This window comes from Diceros bicornis, chromosome 35, assembly GCF_020826845.1.
Source record: "Diceros bicornis minor isolate mBicDic1 chromosome 35, mDicBic1.mat.cur, whole genome shotgun sequence".
Classification (NCBI taxonomy): Eukaryota; Metazoa; Chordata; class Mammalia; order Perissodactyla; family Rhinocerotidae; genus Diceros; species Diceros bicornis.
Genome location: NC_080774.1, coordinates 25,011,878 through 25,032,390, shown reverse-complemented (window position 1 = coordinate 25,032,390; position 20,513 = coordinate 25,011,878). Strand labels below are relative to the sequence as shown.

At 41.8% G+C, this 20,513-nt stretch overlaps 1 protein-coding gene and 1 pseudogene across 4 annotated transcripts in view; one reads left to right on the top strand and one right to left on the bottom strand.

The window, feature by feature from the left end:
• The window catches only part of PRR14L (proline rich 14 like), a 71,174-nt gene extending 58,307 nt beyond the window's left edge, over window positions 1–12,867 (top strand). For all 4 annotated transcript variants that reach the window (XM_058531852.1, XM_058531851.1, XM_058531854.1 and 1 more), the window contains 2 exons: window positions 9,182–9,253; window positions 10,835–12,867. In XM_058531852.1, the coding sequence (XP_058387835.1) occupies window positions 9,182–9,253; window positions 10,835–11,111 (349 nt within the window). In that variant the 3' untranslated portion in view covers window positions 11,112–12,867. The remainder of the gene's footprint in view (window positions 1–9,181; window positions 9,254–10,834) is intronic.
• Window positions 12,868–19,053: 6,186 nt separating this feature from the next.
• LOC131398666 (heterogeneous nuclear ribonucleoprotein A1-like) lies at window positions 19,054–20,209 on the bottom strand (annotated as a pseudogene).
• Between the last annotated feature and the right edge of the window lie 304 nt (window positions 20,210–20,513).

Here is a 20,513-nt window from a genome sequence, read left to right as displayed (position 1 = left end):
CACACACACAACTTCTCCAAGTTAATAGAAAATGAAAATCCCAACAGAAAAATGGGTAAAGAATATGAATAGATAGTCCACACATAAGGAAATAAAAATAGTTCTTAAACTTATGGAAAAAATGATGATCCTAACACATTTGTAAGAAAACTACAATTTTAAAAATATTGTTGCTACTATCTTGCACCTGTCATATTGACCGAGAACAAAGTTTGAAAATAGAGTAATACCACATTGCTTGTTTGTAGGGCTATATCAAAATTAGAAAGGCACAGACTCTTTGACTCAATAATTCTATTTTTAGGAATTTATCCTACAAATATACTTCCATATATAGGAAATTATATGTATAAAGCCATTCACTACGTTGTTGCTTGTAATGGCAAAAGACAAAAAAATGCAGGGTTGGTTAAATAATTTATGGTACATCCATTCAAAAGAATAGAATGCCTTGCAGTCTTTAAAAGAACAAGATGCAATGCTTTGTGTATTTGTATACCAATGTCAACAGTACTCTAAGATAATGTTATGCTAGAGCTGAACACTGAATGTTCTATATGCTACTATTTGTATAAAATAGTGGTAGTTGCAGGGGAATAAAAATTTCTTAAAACTTCTGTGTTTTATATAAACCACTTCAAAGTCATGTAAATAAGAGACATAGTTTTTCAAAAACAGAATTTGAAGGGGACAGGCCCGGTGGCGCAAGCGGTTAAGCGCGTGCACTCTGCTGTGGCGGCCCAGGGCTCGCCGGTTCGGATCCCAGGCATGCACTGACACACCACTTGGTAAGCCATGCTGTGGCGGCGTCCCGTATAAATGGATGTTAGCCCAGGGCCACTCTTCCTCAAGAAAAAAGGGGAGGATTGGCATCGGATGTTAGCTCAGGGCTGGTCTTTTTACAAAAAAACAAACAAACAAAAACAGAATTTGAAGATTCAGCCCCCAAGACTTGTCATAAAGCCAGTTAGTGACAGAGCTACAGTTTAAAACCTTTACATACATGATGTCCCATCATTTCACCATCATCCTTGTGACTTTAGGTGTATATGGGGTAGAGGTGAGGTTTTAGCAATGTGGTAGATGCATTACCTTGCTAACTTACCTTTTAAAAACAAATAACAATGCTTAATGAATGTTATTTTTTTTATTTGCATCAATAAATTGTCAGGAGAATAAGGAATTCTTAGAGACCAAAAACTAAGTGAAGGTAGCAATCCAGAGAACAAAGAGGTAAGTGAGCATTAAAGCCAGCTTTTGCTTTGAGGTCATTTATAAAATCAGGGTTACATTGAGCTTAGGTTTTCATTGGCCTCATAGGTGCAGGGTACAAAAGACAAAATCCATGCCCTTACTAAGAAGAGAGTCTAATATGAGACACCCCCTCCCTGCAAAGGGGCTATAACCTCAGTATGAGCCAAAAATAAACCTGTATTCCTTCCTTTCTCCAAATCCTGTCACTGGGTAGAGAAAAAGAACTCGCCCTTGAGAATTAATAGCCACAAGCTGCCCTTCTCATGGAGTGGCAGCCTGAATCCATGCTGCGTAGGCAGACTGAAAAAAACCTTAAGCTGAGAATTTAGTTTACAGTCGTCCCAGGTTGGTAGTGCCCTCAGGCTCCTGACAGAAACCAACACATAGTTTCTCAAGGAATCCACTTCCAAATCTGGTCTTCAATAAAAGTTACTGTGAGTGTAAAACAACTCACAGTAAAATAAATCTCAAAGCATCGAGAGAAACAAGGTTCCATGCATGAGTTCCAATGGAAATAACAGCAAATCAAATCTGAAAAGACTTCTGATATTGGAATTATTAGAGAAGAATATAATTCAGTGTGTTTTATAAGTGTAGGGAAATAAAAATGGATTGAAAATATGAATAAAGGATTAAAAGACTTGAAAATGACCAAGTAGATTTGAAATGGAACCAGATAGAATTTCTAAAAAATGTAAAATAGAGTGATCAAAATGAAAACATAGTCAATGGGTTTAACAGCAGATTAAATAGAGCTAAATAGAATTAATGAACAGGGGAACACACCTCAAAAAATTTTTCATAATGAAGTGCAGAAATAAAAAAGATGGGATATATGGTAGAAAGAGAGGGTGAGAGAAATGGAGAAAATTAAAAAGATCTAGCAGACATGTAATCAAAGTTCCAGAAGGAGAAAGAGAACAGGAGGGAAGATAGTATTTAGAAAGATAAAGAGTGGTAAAAGGTATTAATCTTAAGCAGGATCAATAAAAAAAATAATTTCATACCTAATTGCATCATAAGAAAATTATAGAATTCCAAACACAAAAAGATGATCTTAAAAGCAGCCAGAGAACCTCATGAATATAGACATAAAAATCTTCAACAAAATACTAGCAAACTGAATCCAGCAGCATATAAAAAAAGGATTATACACATGACCAATTGGGATATATCCTAGGAATGCAAGGTTGGTTGAACATAGGAAATCAGTCAATCTAATATACAATATTAATAGATAAAGAGGGAAAAAAATACATGATCATTTCAATAGACACAGAAAAAGCATTTGACAAAATCCAACACCCTTTCATGATAAAACACTCCGCAAACTAAAAATAGATAAGAACTTCCTCAAATGGGTAAAGGGCATCTACAAAAAAAACCCACAGCAAAAATCATACTTAATGGTGAAACTGACAGATTTCCCCTAAGATCAGGAATAAGACAAGAATATCCACTCTAGCCATTTCTATTTAACCTTCTACTAGAGGTTCTAGACAGGGCCATTAAGCAAGAAAATGAAATAAACAACATTCAGATTAGAAAGGAAGTAAAACTATTTCTATTCAGTGTCCTGTATATAGAAAACCCTAAGGAATCTACCATTAGAGCTAATGAATGAATTCAGCAAGTTTGCAGGCTACAAGTTCAAGATAAAAGAAAAAGAAAAAAGAAATCAATTGTAGTTCTATACACTAGCAATGAACAATCTGAAAATGAAATTGAGGAAACAGTTCCATTTACAGTAGTGTCAAAGAAAAAAACCAAAAAACCTACAAATAAATTTAACAAAAGAAGCATAAGACTTGTTCACTAAAAACTAAAATATTGTTGAAAGAAATTAAATACCTGAATAAATGGAAGGGCATCTGTTTATAAATTGGGAGACTTACTGTTGTTAAGAAGTCAGTGCTACCCAAGGCAATCTACAGATTCACTGCAATCCCTATTAAAATGTCAACTGCCTTTTTTGCAGAAATTGACAAGCTGATCCTAAAATTCATACTGAAGTACAGGTGACCCAGAATAGCCAAAACAATCTTGGAAAAGGGAACGAAGTGGAAGACTTACTAATCCATTTCAAAACTTACTGCATGCAGAGTTAAAATGGGGGCCGGCCCAGTGGCGCAAGCAGTTAAGTGTACGCACTCCGCTGCAGCAGCCCAGGGTTCGCTGGTTCAGATCCCGGGTGTGCACCGATGCACCGCTTGGCAAGCCATGCTGTGGTGGCATCCCATATAAAGTGGAGGAAGATGGGCACGGATGTTAGCCCAGGGCCAGGCTTCCTCAGCCAAAAACGGAGGAGGATTGGCAGATGTTAGCACAGGGCTGATCTTCCTCACAAAAAATAATAAAATAAAATGGTAAATTTTACATTTTGTATATTTTACCACAATAAAAAACACAAACTTCCTACAAAGCTACAGTAATCAAGACGGTGTGGTAATGGCATAAGGATTGAGGCATATAAGTTGATGAAATAGAATTGAGAGTCTAGAAATAACCCCATACATCTAAGGTCAGTTGATTTTCAACAAATATGCCAAGACCATTCAGTGCAGTAAGGAATAGTCTTCAAAAAGTGGTTCTGGGACAGCTAGATATCCACATGCAAAACTGGATATCTGTACACAAAAATAACTCAGTGGATCAAAGACCTAGATGTAAGAGCTAAAACTATAAAACACTTAGAAGAAAACATAGGTGTAAATCTGCATGACCTTGGTTTAGGGAGCGGTTTCTTGGAAATGACACTAAAAGCATATGCATCAAAAGAAGAAAGACAAATTGGCCTTCATCAAAATTAAAACTTTTGTGCATCAAAGAACACTATCAAAAAAGTGAAAAGGTAACCCATCAGAAGAATGAGAAGACAGGCCACAGACTGGTAGAAAATAGTTGCAAAAGATGTATCTGATTAAGGACTATTATCGAAATTTACAAAGAACTCTTAAAGCTCAGCAATAAGAAATGAACATCTTGATTAAAAAATGGGCCAAAGATCTTAACAGACACCTTACCAAAGAAGATATAGAGATGGCAAATAAGCCAATGAAAAGATGTTCCGCATTATATGTAATTAGGGAATTGCAAATTAAAACAAGATGCCACTACACACATATTAGAATGGCCAAAATCCAGAACACACTACATCAGATGCTGGTGAGGATGTGCAGCAACAGGAATTCTCGTTCATTGCTGGTGGCAATGCAAAATGGTATAGCCACTTTGTAAGACAGTTTGGCGGTTTCTTACAAAACTAAACGTTCTCTTACCTTATGATTCAGCAGTAGTGTTCTTTGCTATTTACTCAGATGAGTTGAAAACTTATGTCTGTACAAAAACTTGCACATGAATGTTTATAGCAGCCTTATTTATAATTGCCAAAGCTTGGAAGCAACCAAGATGTCCTTCAGTAGGTGAATGGATAAACTATGGTACATGCAGACGGTGGAATATTATTCAGCACTAAAGAGAAATGAGCTATCAAGCCATGAAAAGACATGGGGAAACCTTAAATACATACTACTAAGTGTGTATAAGCCAGTTTGAATAAGCTACATAGTATGATTCCAACTGTATAAGGCACAACTATGGAGACATGAAAGAATCAATAGTTGCCAGGGGCTAGGGAGGAGGAGCAGATGAATAGGCGAGCACAGATGATTTTAAGGATAGTGAAAATGATTCTGTATGATACTATAATGGTGGATACATGTCATTATACATTTATCCAAACCTGTAGAATGTACAATACCAAGAGCGAACCCTAAGGTAAACCACGGACTTTGGGTGATAATGATGTGTCCATGTGGGTTCATCAGTTATAAAAAATGTGCCACTCTGGTGTGGGATATTGATAGTAGGGGATGCTGTGCTTATGTTGGGGCAGGGTGTATATGAGAACTCTCTGTACTGTCCATTCAGTTTTGCTGTGAACCAAAAACTGCTTTAAATAATAAAGTCTATTAAAAAAAAAGATAACAGATAACCCACAGAATCAAGAAAGTATTTACAAATCATATATCTGATAGGGGTCTAGTATCCACAATATATAAAGAACTCTTACAACTCAACAACAAAAAGACAACAACTCAGTTTTTTAAAATGGGCAAAGAATTTGAATAGACATTTCTGCAAAGAAGATAGATGACCAAGCATGTGAAAAGGTTATCAACATCATTAGTTATTAGGGAACTGCAAATCAAAACCGCAGGATGTTTCCCACTCCCTAGGATGGCTATAATTTTTATAAAAATAAAAACAATAAAATAACAAGTGTCGGCAGTGAGGATGGGGAGAAATTGGAACTCGCATACATTGCTGTGGGAATGTAAAATTATGTAGCACTGTGGGAAATAGTTTGGCAGTTCCTCAAAACATTAAACAGTTACGTATGACTACTCCGAGGTATATATACAAGGGAATTGAAAACGTGTTCACACAGAATCTTGTACATGAATGTTCATAGCAGCTGTTATACGTAATAGCTAAAAGTGGAAATAATCCAAATGTTCATCGATTGATGAATGGATAAAGAAAATGTGTATCCGTAGAGTGTTGTGTTATTCAGTTGTAAAAAGGAATGAACTACTAATACATGCTGCAACATGAATGAACCATGAAAACAGTATGCTAAATGAAAGAAGGCAGATTCAGAAGGGCCCATACTGTACAATTCCATTTATCTGAAATGTCCAGAATAGACAAAACCATAGAGACAAAAAGTAGGTTAGTGGTTGCCAGGCACTGGGATAAGGGAGGGTGGAGTGACTGTTAACTGATACAAGGTTTCTTTGGGGGTAATGAAAATGTTCTGGAATTAAATAGTGGTGACTGATGAATAACCTTGTGAATATACTAAAAACCACTGGATTGTACGCTTTAAAAGGGTGAATTTTAGGCCCGCTGCTGCTGACAGGAGGACCACTGACCGTGAGGCCCCTCCACACCTTTTCCCCCGCGCAGACCCATCTGGGGCGTCGGAGCACAGCAAAGGCAGCACCAACAAGCTGCACAGTCTTTACAGGAGACCTCGGAGACTAGGGCTTGACCCTAGGATGCAGCAACCCCTTAGAGTGGCAGTTTTGTTAGTACTGGAATAGCACAACCACGTTTTGGAATAGTCTCAAGATGCTTCTTACTGGAGGGAAATCAAGTTGTAAAAACAGATCAAGTGATGGAGGGAACAAGGAACCACCAGATGGAAGACACTCAAGTGTAGACTCTTGCCAGAGCCACTCTGTGCAAGATGGCATCTCCACAGAAAGTATCTGCTTTTGAGGCAGATCCACCACTTCCAGTGAGTGAAGCCCCTCTGAGGAAGGCAAAGTTTGTTGAGAGCCCAGGAATTCCAGAATTTGCACCTGGCTCACCAACCTTCACCTCAGCTCAGAAGCTGGACGTGGATGCATACTGCCATGATTTGCAAGTCAGAATGACTGTCAGGGAGCCTAATCTTTCACTTTCTGTTTGCCCGTCTTGACATCCTTAATGTAATGTAGCTATTGCCATTGTTAAGAAGCAAAGTAGCGGTTGTTTATTGGAATGCCAGTGCTAAATCACTATGAAAAATCATATCCATGTTACTGTTTATGTGTATTTTCCACAAGCATGTTCTTTGCTGAATTGGAATTGAACCAAACCACACCTCAGTTAAGATTTCCAGAAAGCCAGGAAGAAACTAAAACATGATGCCAAAAAGTTAATTGCCATCTGCAGTCTCTCCTTTTCTTAACTGAAACAAGTTTAAAGCACAGAAACTTTGTAGTGATTTGCTCTTTTATAATGAAGTTATTATGCTCTCTATAATAGCCACTGATGAACATTGACTACATTTACTATTTCTTTAGGGTCACACATGGCGACAGTCTGTCATTCCTTCTTCATTCATTTGATAGAATTCTTCTACCTAAATAGAAACTTCATGCTCATCAGTTATTTGGTAACCCTGAGGTATAGTTTGCAGAGCAAAAGCAGGTCGAAGGTTGAGGCTTGAAGCTATTATCTTCTACATAGTAGTAAAAATTAACAATAAACAAATGAATTGAGTACACTCATAAATAAATAAATAAAAGGGTGAATTTTATAGTATATGAACCAGGACTCCTTGAAGACTGATTATAGGTCTAGGGCAGGAAATGTACAAGATGAATGTAGAATATCTTGTCATACTGGAAAGTGATGAAGCTGTCAAAGATTACTAGGGTCATGTCAAAGAGATTCAGAAACCAATTTGGAACTACCAGTGGCCACAGATGAAACAGTCTCAGCATCAACAGGAATAATAGCTGCAATAGATTGAAGTACATCAAATGTGTTTAAATCCAATAGTTTTCAATGATACTTTAAAAAAAAAAAACAACTCATTTGCCATATTTGGGTGATATTAGGGAACCAATTAATTATTTTGGAAATTGGTAAAAAAAAAAAGGGGGGGGGGAAGAACCAAGCATATGACCTGCTTTTCCTCTGTGCACTGTACCTCAGGGTTACCAAATAATTGATGAGCATGAAGTTTCAATTTAGGTAGAAGAATTCTATCAAATGAGTGAAGAAGGAATGATAGACTATCACCATGTGTGATCCTGAAGAAATAATAAATGTAGTTGATGTTCATCAGTAGCTGTTAATTTCACAAAAACGGTGACAACAGGGTATGATGTCCCTCCTGATAAACCACTATTAAAAATCTTCTTATCAAAAAGCCCCAAAACACCTAAATCTGATTATGCCTGTGTATGTAATTGCCAATCTGTAGGAAATACCTATAGTATTTCCCATATGTTTAGGTCAGAGGAACACGTTAAATGACACCATGTGGATATAACCCAGAAAATCTAGATTGGGGAAGCCACAGGCCAAATGACCTGGTTTCTTCAAGAAATAAATTACAAAATAAGAAAGGAGACAAAACAGAGCATTAATAAGATAAATTGGGATAGTATTGATCGGAGTTTGAAGTTCCAGAGACCTTGTGTTGTTTGGGAGAAGGGTAAAAATACTGATGCACTTCAGTTTCTAAGTTAAATATACTCATTAAAATTCTTACCAACCACTAAAAAAGTAGAAGAGTATATGATTTCCAAGCCAGGAAAGGGGAATAAAAGAGGGGGGGCGGGGGGCTGGCCCGGTGGCGCAAGCAGTTAAGTGCGAGCACTCCACTTCGGCAGCCCCGGGTTCGCAGGTTCGGATCCCAGGCGCGCACCGATGCACCACTTGGTAAGCCATGCTGTGGCAGCGTCCCATATAAAGTAGAGGAAGATGGGCATCGGATGTTAGCTCAGGGCTAGTCTTCCTCCCAAATGAAAAAAAAAAAAAAAGAAATCGCTTAAAGTAAATAAAAATCATTAAAAAAAATGAGAGAGAGCAGTCAGTTAAGAAAAGAAACATTGAAAAGGTAGGATAAAAAGAAGCTGTAAATAAGATCATAGATATAAATCCAGTTATATCATTCCCAGTAAGTATAAATGGACTAAATTTCATAAAGTTGAAGATTGGCAGCCTGGAAAAGAAAATCCAGTAAATGTTGTTCACATGAGACATCTAAAACTTATTACAGGGGCCAGCCCGGTGGCGCAGCAGTTAAGTGCGCGTGCTCCGCTGCAGCGGCCCGGGGTTCGCCGGTTCGGATTCTGGGCGCGCACTGACGCACCACTTGTCAAGACATGCTGTGACGGCGTCCCATATAAAGTAGAGGAGGATGGGTATGGATGTTAGGCCAGGGCCAGTCTTCCTCAGCAAAAAAAAAGAGGAGGATTGGCAGATGTTAGCTCAGGGCCGATCTTCCTCATAAAATAAATAAATAAATAAATAAAACTTATCACAGAATAGTTGAAAGTAAAAGAATGAAAAGAGTAGAGTTGGGAAGCCAATCTTATCTCTCTGAAGAGAGCATGAAGAATTTATTTTGTTCTCTTTTCAGGTTAAAGAAAAAGGAGTTTAGTTTAGAAGAAATATATACCAACAAGAATTATAAGTCTCCTCCTGCTAACAGGTATGTACATATGAGTAGGAAATAATAAACTGGGAGGGCTTCTGAAATGATCGATGTAAATCTCCGATCCTTTCACTTCAGAAAGGGTTTTGTGTTCAGTTCTTCCAGTATTGGGTCTTGGATATAACTAGAATTGATATTTTTAGTTTCCAACACTTGAATTGGGATTGGTGGTAGGATAGGAAAGAAACGTGTGTTGGGTTAGGTAGATAAAGAAAATGTAGTCTCCTTTTAGTTCGTACTTGTGTTTTTAGCAAATGTGCTGGCTCTCTTCTTCAGGACTAATAATGATTGATCTTCAGATATGATTTCAAACCCAAATACAGAAAGAGTTTCACCTGGCTACTTTGGATCAGATTTCAGTTCAAGTCACTAAACATTCGTTAAATTCCTGTTGTATCTAAGATGTAGCAGGAGAGTTCTAGGATTTTATCCTACAAGAGAAACATTTGCCCTAAGACGTTTGTACAAGATTATTCATTGCAGCATTGCTAAATAATAGGAAAGGATTGGAAACAACTTACAATATCCATTAATAGGGTTCTGATTAAATTGTGATCCATCCTCATAATGGAATACCCTGTATAGCTATTAAAAAGAATGAATCAGATACCTGTGTTCCAAATTGAAACAATTTTAAAGGTTATTGACAGGTCAAAGAGGCACAGTGCATAGGACAATGTATGTAGTTTGAGTAAGGAAAAAAACCAAAGTGGAAGATATTTGCCATGGGTCAGCAAACTACAGGCCAAATCCAGCTAGTGACCTGTTTTCTTTCTTTTTATTTTATGGTCTGTGAGCTAATAATGGTTTCTGTATTTTTAAAAAGTTGTTTAAAAACAAAATAGATGGGCCGGCCCTGTGGCTTAGCGGTTAAGTGCGCGTGCTCTGCTACTAGTGGCCCGGGTTTGGATCCTGGGCCCCACCGACGCACTGCTTCTCTGGCCATGCTGACGCGGCGTCCCACATACAGCAGCTAGAAGGATGTGCAACTATGACATACAACTATCTACTGGGGCTTTGGCGGGGGGAAGGGAGGAGGATTGGCAATAGATGTTAGCTCAGAGCTGGTCTTCCTCAGCAAAAAGAGGAGGATTGGCATGGATGTTAGCTCCGGGCTGATCTTCCTCACAAAAAAATTAAAAAAAAAATCTATATAAAAACAAAATAGAATATGTAACAGAGACCTGTATGGCTCATTAATTTTAAAATGTTTACTCCCTGGCCCTTTACACAAAAGGGCCAACCTCTGATAATATATGCTTATTTATGCATATCTGTACATTGAATGACTTTTGGGGGATACCCAAACTGTTGCTGGTGTTGCCTATGGGGCATTGATCTTTTTTATTCTTTACTCTTTTATCCAGTTTCAATTTTTTCACTATGTGCTTGTAGTACATATTCATAAATATATATGTTTTATCATACAAAAAAATAGATACTGGCCAGAGGAAACAGTTGAGTCAGGAGTTGTTAGTGCAGGTAGCTTTCAGCCCCCGTTGGCCAGAAGGGTTGGTGGCCCAGGAGCTGGGCCACAAGAGTCAGTGTTGATGATTCTGTTTTGTGCTCCACCCTTAGGTGTTTAGAGACCATCTTTGAGGAACCTAAGGAACGAAATGGTACGCTAATCTCAATCAGCCAACAGAAGAGGAAGCGAGTTTTAGAATTTCAGGATTTTACAGTCCCACGAAAGAGAAGAGCTCGTGGTAAGGTCAAGGTGGCAGGCAGCTTTACCAGGGCCCAGAAGGCGGCGCTGCAGAGTCGAGAGCTGGATGCCCTTTTGATACAGAAACTAATGGAACTGGAGACCTTCTTTGCCAAGGAAGAGGAACAGGAGCAATCATCTGGTTGTTGAGAAGCAATTCGGTTTGGGAGTGCCAATTTTAGATTTTCCAGGCCTCCTCGGAAGAGGTTGCCTAATTTTACCCTACTACCCAAACCACTCAAAATGCAGTCCATGGATTGTTACCTATTTCAAGGTGCACCCTTTTTAGGAACTGGTGAAGGAGGGTCCTCTACTTTTACTGCTGAGTATAGAACCTCAGGAATGCTCCCTTTCTCCTGGAAATGGTCCTGAATGACATCTGACCTCCTCCTCCCCCCACTCTGCCATCCACGGGAGGAGGACGCAGCATACCTTCAGTAACACTAGGATTCCAAGGACTCACAGCATTTGCACGTCCATGTGAAAGTTCCACGTTGTTTACAGTGGTGCTAGACCAAGATTATTTAGAGATGTGGCCTAGGGAGGGGGACCTGGCATCCTGTCCTATATGGTCTCACTGGCTCATTTCAGTAGTTGAGGAAAGATGAGCTATTGGGTTTTCTAATTCTTTGAGTCTGTCTGCCCAGAACTGGTGTGTGTGTGTGTGTGTGTGTGTGTGTATGTGTATGTATGTATGTATGTGTGTGTGCGCGCATGTGTGTGCGCATGTGTGTATGGCTTTTTCCCATCATTTTTCTCCCCTCTGTGACTGTGGGTCACTAGTGCCAGAGGAGCCCGTCCAGGCCCCATTCGAAGTAAGTTGCACTTTTTAATGTAGTGTTATTTTCCTTTGTTTTATTTCTTTCTTTTTTTTTTTTTTTTTTTTGTATTATTGCTGCATGTTTGGAGCCTTTAAATGTGATTTTAGAACAATTTTTTTAAGACATCAAGGAGAAAGACAATACATGTCTTCAAAATATATGATAGGCATTTGACCCAGTTTTTCGGTGCATGATATGGGACAATGGAGAGACATTTTCCCATTCATGTGTTTCAAGCAGTCCCTCCCCCATCTCCAACTTCTAGTGTAACTCATTAGAGGGAGCACTTTTTTCCATCTGGGTTCTCATTCTTGCCCACTAAGTAGATGTATTTATGTTAATGATGGAAGTAAGAGCAGGTTTCTCTCCCAATCATTTAAAAAATAGAAAAGGTTGGGTGTGGTCTTAATGGGTTTTACCTAAAGTGGTCTGTAACAAAGTTGAGTACAACAGCTCTGGTGGTGATAAACCCTGACCCAGAGTGTTTGCAGATGTCAGAGCAACCTGCTCCAAGAACGAGGAGAGGCGATCGGCCGTGGTTCAAACCCAGTGATGCATTCTTGCGGTGCAATCGTGAAATTCCACGGCCAGCTCTCTCTGAGGGCACCTCGTTGTACTCTGGGCTCCTGTGTCAAACCTACTGGAAATTTTGTAGAATGCCAGAGTTAGCTGAGCTGTGTCACCTGTGCCTACAGTAGTCTGTGGGCAGAAGGATGCTGTGTGGGTCAGCAGGCCCAGAGGTTTCATTCCTTTTCCACTTAATCCCTGTGTGTCCTTGCCCTGCTTCCCCTCCCTTCCTTCTCCTAGGTTTTATCTTTTTTTTTTCTCTCTCTCTCTCTCTCAAAACAAGAGTTCAGAGAATTAACATTCCTTGGCTGGTGAGTGGGATGCTAAACCCAGCCTCGGGACACTGGTCACCTCTTCCCATCCTCCTAGGAGCCACTGCTGGGAAGCAGCTGCTGATGGGAACTGTCAGAGTTCCAGAGACATTTTCAAGTCAGTCTGTTAGAGAAGAGTGAGTGATGCCGTCCTGGAATGTGTCTCCTAGGTTTCTTTTGCTTCCTCATTTGTTAGTGGGTGGGGGGGTGGGGGTCTCTATGTGCCTTTCCTTTGCAGGTTGACAGTCTATGCCACACTGGAGCAGAAAAACTTACATGAGAAGAAAAACAAAGTGCCACGTCTATCTTCTAGGCCCACTGCCTCAGCCATAGCATTTATTAAGTGAAATACACACGTGGTAATCCATGGAGGCTTCTTAAGGCCATGGCCAAATAGCATTAGAAGAGAGCCAGGTTTCCATACTGGCTCTGAATGATGCGTACCAGATTCTGCTGTTCTACATCCACTTTGCCCAGACTGTATAGACACGACCTGTGTTTCACCTCAATACCTCTCCCTTCCTGGGACAGGGTCCTTAGACACTAAATGCTTCTCTCTGTCTTTTTGCTTAAGGGAGTGGGATGAGTAACACATTGTGCCCTTGTGCAGATGTTTTAGGGAGCTCCTGCTGGACAGCTTGCAAACTTCCAGTGTGTCGACAGAGCCCTGTTTGCCAGCTCCACTGCCAGTGTAGACGAGCCAGCAGTGTGGCAGCCATGTCATCCCGCAGATTAAAGTTGAGGTGGGCACAGCTGTGGTATCACCAACATTACAGAGATACAATTTCAAGTTTGCCTGTTGCAGGCATGGCACTTGTAAGGGCCAGGAGCAGTGATTTGGAACATTGGCATCTGGGAAGGGAGGACTGGAGGAAATGGAGACCTGGGCTCCTTCCTTGTCCTGGGAATGTAGGAGAGAAGCTGCTCTGAGGCCAACCCTTGAAATTCTCGGCCTGCCCTCTGGCTAGGGCCCTTCCCCTGCTCCAAAGTTAAGAAGGGGCCCCCATTGCAAACTTGAAATTGCTTGCCTGAAGTTGGTACATCGGGTTCTAGCCATGCTCAGCCACACCTGTCTTAATGTCCCTTTTCACCATTGGCCTAGCCAGCTGCAGCGCTGTCTGTGATCCTCGGAGCCTGTGGTACCTGCCCATGATGGGAGACGTTAGACGGCTGCTGGCACGCCACCTGCCCAGAGCTACAGGAGGTCTGGTTCTGGGGTGGGAGTTGGTACAATTTCTGAGTATGGGGACTTACCACCCCAAGAGGTAGGGAGTTACAGTTAACCGTAACTTACTGAACTCCGGCGGTTGAGTGGTTTTAATATGGGAAAGAGAGGAGAAATCTCAGGTCCAATTAGGGTTCTGCCCATTAGCTTTTCACTGAAACTTTGAACTATGGTTTTTTTCATCTTTCAGTTTATGGCTGTGTTTGCTCCTCCCTCTCCCCCCACCCACCTTCCCCTCCTCCTCTTTTCTTTTGGTCTCCTTCCCAACTTCATTTCTCCATTAGTTTAAACGTACCTCATCACCTGTTAAAGCAGATTATGTCCACTTTTTCTTACTGACCTTACTCTAAGAGCTACAACTGGGGGAGGTACAGTGAAAGACATGTAGCGTTTGCCTTACTCGGAGCCTGAAGAGCTCAGAAACTCATGCTGTGAATCCCAAAACTCAGTGCTCCTCCAAGAGCTGTGAAAATCATGACACTTTGTCAGAATTTTGCCTGAAAGGGTCTTTTGCGTGGGCGCCAGAGCCAACCTGAGGTAGATTCCAGAGCTCACCCTCTGGGCATGATCCTCCCCCCATGGCTCATTCCCTGCCCGCCAGGCCAAGAGCAGCACAGAGTGTGCAGGACTGGGGCAGCAGATCTGAGGCTTTGGTGCAGCCTAATGGAACGCAGAGCCAGCACTCCGTCTCCAGGCTGGGATTTCATCTCATGATCAACACCATGTACATTCAGATCCACGAAAGACCAACTTTTAGGCAGTGATACTTCTCTCCCATTACCTGGGGGGAAAGTATGCAGTTGGTGCTTTCTTTAATTCCCTTGTTTTGTTTTGTTTCTGTAAGCTCTTCCCCTGCTATCATGGAAAGGACTTCTTAAACACCACTCTGTGGGTGGCTGTATCCAAAGTCTCAATAATTGGCCAGAGGTGCAGAGTATCCTGTCCTGGATTCACGCAAGGAAAGGGCTCCTTACCACAACTGAACTTCTTACATAAAAAGCTGGCTGGGGTGGAAGGCTTAATTTTACTAAAATCAAAGTTTAATGTTATCATCTAGCCACAAATTGACAATAAAGGCTATTTTGATAGTAAAATGAGAGTCCCCATGTAGCCTGCCATTTAGCACAGCATATTCATATTTGATGCTTGTTCATTGTGTGTCTTCACGAGCCCCTCTCTGGTGCTGAATTGGATTTGAATTCTTGGTGAGAGCCCTCAGCATCTCCTTGGGCTGGTCTGGGCCAGTAAATAGCTGCCTGAAGTGTTTATATATTATCATGGTCAATAGTTCAGTGAAATTTGTACATTTTTGGTAACATTGGCGCACATGATGCCCCTACAGTTCCTTTTCTGTTTGGTAGTTTGTGACTCTAAAATTCCCACTGTTATGTGTGTTAATTTATGAAAATAAATTTTTTTTTTTGGAAAATCCTTCAGATAACTCTCAACGTTGTTATTTTATTCTCATGGCTTGGTAATAAGTTAAAATTTTACCTGTAATATCATGAGGTTGTTTTTTTTTAATAGACATTCCAAAGTAACATATCACAACAAGCATATGCCTTCCAAAGCTATCACCGTTTTCTGAGGACTGTCTTGCACTCAGAACATGTGTAGAACTCCACCTTTGAGTGGCCTTCTGAGCCTGCAGTGAAGCTTTTAAAATTTACTCAGTGGTGGCAAATCATCTCTTGTAAAGGAGTTTGGTGTTTGGAAACAGCCAAGACTCATTCAGATCCAAGTCATACCCAATAAAGTTGGGTAGGGTTGCTGAGCAAGTATTTTAGGTGTGATTTTTAAATAGTGTGACATTTTCTAACATGGTCAGGAAATTGACAAGCAATTATAAATTCAAGTCAAAATGTGTTTCAAATATTAGCAACATACTTGGAATAAGAGCCTAGCTTGCTAAGGAGACTACTTGGGAGAGTATAAATGTGGTGGAGTAGATTCATTTTCTTTAAAAAAGGTCTCGCCTTTTCTCACCTTTCCTTCTCAGCTGTACGTGAGGATAGGCTATGAGTCTTCTGATTCTCAACTCTTTAGTTAACCAATGGAAACTGGTGAAAGAATGACTCTGAAACCATGGCTCTAGAAAGAAGCATGACATGTTCCAGAAAGAAGCATGGAACAGTTCTTCCTCTGTCCAGGGGAAAAGCAGTGCCTGGTTTCCCTTCTTGGCCTTCTTCCAATTCTTGGACTTCTACAATAAAGAATTCTGTCAACATAGTCTTTTGCATTTGGGGAGCATTCTACCTTCATGATTACTTGGAGAAGAGTACTCTCCTACACCTTTTCTTTGTTTAGAAGGGAGAGAGGCTCATTATCAATTAAGGCAGCGTTATTCCTTTAACTTTTCCCATCACAGAAGCTTAGCATTAGTAGAGCCTCCTGAGAATAAGGACTGGTCCAAACTGATTTAAGAATCCTCTATGGTGTCCTCCCCTCTCCAAGTGATGGAGACCTCATTTCTGCAGTTCTTTCTGAGACTTTGCTTAAGAAATGTTCTAGAAGATTCCCAATTCTTCCAGCAACTTCCAGGGTCATAGGTGAGTTTTTTATAACATCTTTCTCAAACCTCCAGTGTCTTTTCCCTCCTCACTGTCAGCTGATAGCTTTGCTCCACATTTCACTGAGGAGATAGAAGCAATTTGAATAGAACTTCCACACCGATCTTCGCGGTTCCTTGAGCAGACCAGGCATGCTCCTACCTTATGACGTGTTCACTTGCTGTCGCCTGTGCCCAGAATACTCTTCTCCCACATTTCTACATGGTTCCTTCAGGCACTTTCTTCAGATCTTTGCCTTCCCAGATCACTTCCTACATGTATCCCCTCCCATTCTACATCCTCCTTACAACGTTTTATATTTTATGGCGCTTACCACCACCTCCTTCTATGTGTTCATCACTGTGATGTAAGCTCCTTGAGGTCAGGGACTTTGTTTTATTCACTCTGGTCCCTCCTGGCCCCTCAGGCACCTAAAACAGTCCCTGATATACATGGTAGGAGCTCAGTAAACACTTCATGGGTGAATGAACTGCTGCTTTCATTCACAGATCTTGTTGCAGGCCTGCCCAAGTCCTCTTCATCCCACCGACTCAGAATACTTGAAGACCTCTTAATTCTTCCTTCAGCTACCCTTCAGGGAACCTGGCTGCTGGCTGCCCAGGCGCGGAAGGTAGAACTGGGCACTTTTCTGGTGTCTGGCTCCACCCAGCTCCGGGTGCAACCACACCCACTGCTGGCCTCGCGCCGTCTGATTGGCTGCAGCTCACAGGCGGGGCGAGGCCAGCCGAGGAGTTTCCCACCTGTGAAGCCGTGTTTGGTGGGATCGCCTACCTGAAACGGAAGTAGGCGCGGCCCGCCCAGGAGCCTGCATCCCTGGAGAGGCTCGTAACTGCGGGGCTGGTGAGGGCGGAGGCTCGCGGGGATAGAAATCGTCTTGGGAATTTTTTCCCCTTTTCTTTTGCCTTTTTAATCTCAGACTCTTGATGATGGTGAAATGGTCCCTGAAATAATGCAAACACAGGGGCAAATATCCCAAGGTATTGCAGCAGCTGGTGAGCGTGGGCGCCCCTCATGCTCTTCCCCTACTGCTGTCTGCCTAAGTGGTCTTTGTAAAACACAATTTCGCGCTTGTCAGAAGCGCCCCTTAAATTCCTCCGTGGCTTTCCCCTCACCCCAAAATAAAGGTAATAACTAGCATTTATTGAGCCCTGACCAAGAGCCAGGCATTTTCTGTTAATTACCTCCGTGAATCTTCACAACTTGATGAGGTAGATATTGTTTTTAATCCCCATTTTGTGGATGAGGAAACTGAGGCTTAAAGACAGATTAAGTGATGCGCCTGTGTAGTCAGTGGTAGAGCCCCAGTCTCCTGACCGGGAGGACCTGTGCCACCAAACCCAACATCTCCACCCACGCCTTCCCCTCCAGCCCCATTTCCCTGTGGCGCTCTACAACTCTGAATTTCTTCTGGTTCCTCGAATCCTCCATGCTGTCTCTTGCCTTGAAGCTTACCCTTGGCTGGAAATGTTCTTTCTCCCACCCCTTCATTTGACTGCCACCACTTCTCCTTCAGATCCCTGGAGGCTTTCTCCAGCCCCTTCCCCTTCTTCCCCCCCACTCCTTTCCCTCTTCCGGACCCTCTTAAATGCTTCCTCAGCCCCTGCACTCCCCACCCTCTGAACTGCCTGCTCACTCATCTGGATCCCCCAGCTACCCTGTGAGCTTCAGGAGGGCAAGGTCTTGATTGCCATCCCCAGCCCCTTGCACAGCCTGGACACATAGTTGCTCAGTCACTACTTATTGAACAGATCATGTATCATGGCTCACCCAGGCACCGTGGGGCACCAAGCTATCAGGCCACTCTGGAAGGTCATGGGCAGGTGGAGGAGACAGACACATGGGTCAGGAACTGAGAGGAGGCAGACTGGCAAGTTTTATGATACAGATAGAGTGCTGTGGGGATAGGTTGAAAGACTGTTTTTTTAAAGAAGTATAAAAGTTACAGAAAAGAGGAAAGAACAACATAACAAGTACCCATATTTCCACCACCCAAAATGAACAAGGATTAACATTGTTCAGTTTACTTCCAGTCATGTTTAAAAGAAATAAAACATTACAGATGTCACCAAAGTCCCAATAAACCATCAGTCCCTGCTGCATCCCTCCCCTCCACTCCCTAGAGAAGGCCACTATCAGGTTAGTATCTGTCCCTGACTGCCCTGTCTCTGTCCCTGACTGCCCTGTCTCCTCTCTGTCTCTTTCCATAAGCAACTTATGACATTATGGTTTTTTTAAGACACATTTATTCAGCATCATGATCAGACTATTGCATTTAAGCAATCAACAGCACAGGTGCAAAAAAAAAAAGTCTATATTAAACCCCTTTGCTGGAATGCTTTGCTCTTTACACAAAACAGAAACAGGGGCCGGCCCCGTGGCTTAGCGGTTAAGTGCGCGCACTCCGCTGCTGGCGGCCCGGGTTCGGATCCCAGGCGCGCACTGAGGCACTGCTTCTCCGGCCATGCTGAGGCTGTGTCCCACATACAGCAACTAGAAGGATGTGCAACTATGACATACAACTATCTACTGGGGCTTTGGGGGAAAAAGAAATAAATAAATAAAATTATAAAGAATATGAACTGGGGATTTAAAAAAAAAAAAAAAACAGAAACAAAATAACCTGTTATACAATTAGTCACAAATACAGCCCTCAAGTTTTTTGCCCATACACATGAATATTGTCTAAAACATGTCTTCTTTGTAGCAGCTACGCCCTGCCACCCTTGTGCTTGGCTGAGTTCACAAATCTGTGTAACCTGTAACTTCCCTGTCACTTCTCTGGCTCTCCTGTCCTGCTAAGCTTTGTTTCCTGGCAGTAGTTTAAACCTTCTGCCACTGCCAGAGCTACTGCTGGAACTGCCATAGTCACCTTGGTGTCATGGTTTGGCAAAGTATTGGCCTCCACCACCATAGAGGCCAGAGCTTCTGCCTCCAAAGTCTTCTCTTTTCATGGGTCCAGAATTTGAAGATTGATTGTTGTAACTGCCGAAATCGTTGTAGCCTCCGCCACCTCCAAAACTGCTTCGATCATTACCAAATTTATTATAGCCATCTCCACTGCCACCATACCCACCACCACATGGGCTCTACCAAAGTCACCTCAACCACGATCAAAGTTGTCATTCCCACCAAAACCACCTGCATGACCACCACCAAAGTTTCCAGAACGACTTCGACCTCTTTGGATGAAGCACAAGCCATCTCTTGCTTAGATGGGGCTTTCTTCACCCCACAGTTTTGGCCATTCATAGTATGGTATTTATGAATTACAGTTTGTCTACGAAGTCATGGTCATTCAGGGTCACAAAAGTAAAGCCTCTCTTCTTGCCACTGCCTTGGCTGGTCATGATTTCAATTACTTCAATTTTCCCATATTGTTAAAAACAATCTCTTAGGTGATATTCTTCAGTGTCTTCTTTAGTGCCACCAATAAAAACCTTTTTCACAGTGAAGTGGGCACCCAGTCTTTGAGAATCTTCTCTTGAAACAGCCCTCTTTGGTTTCACAACTCTTCCCTCCACTTCATGTGTGGCCTTGCATTCATGGCTGCATCCACCTCCTCCACGGTGGCGTATGAGACAACCCCAAAGCCCCTGAAGCATTTGGTGTCTGGAGCTCTCCTTACTACACAGTCCGTGAGCATTCCCCATTGCTCAGAATGGCTCCTTAGACTCTCATTGGTTGTTTCAAAGCTCAACCCTCCCAGGAAGAGCTTCCACAGCTGTCCCAGTTTTCAGGAGACGGCCTTGGACATGACGGCAGCAGGAGGGGAGACTTGAATGATGCTTACTCAGTGGCGTCCACAGGCAGAAAGGATATGTATTTTTTTTTTAAAGTACACAAATCAAATACCTAGTATGTATCATTTAGCATCTTGGTTATTTTCAATCGATATTTTATTTTTGAGATTTACTCAGGTTGACATACATAGATCTGGGTCATTTCTTTTCCTTGCTATAGAGTAGACCTTCATAGACAGGTAATTGGAGAATTTCTTCATCAATAGGAACTCAGAGAGATGGTGCAGTCTATTGGAGGAGACCTGGAATTGTCTGGAG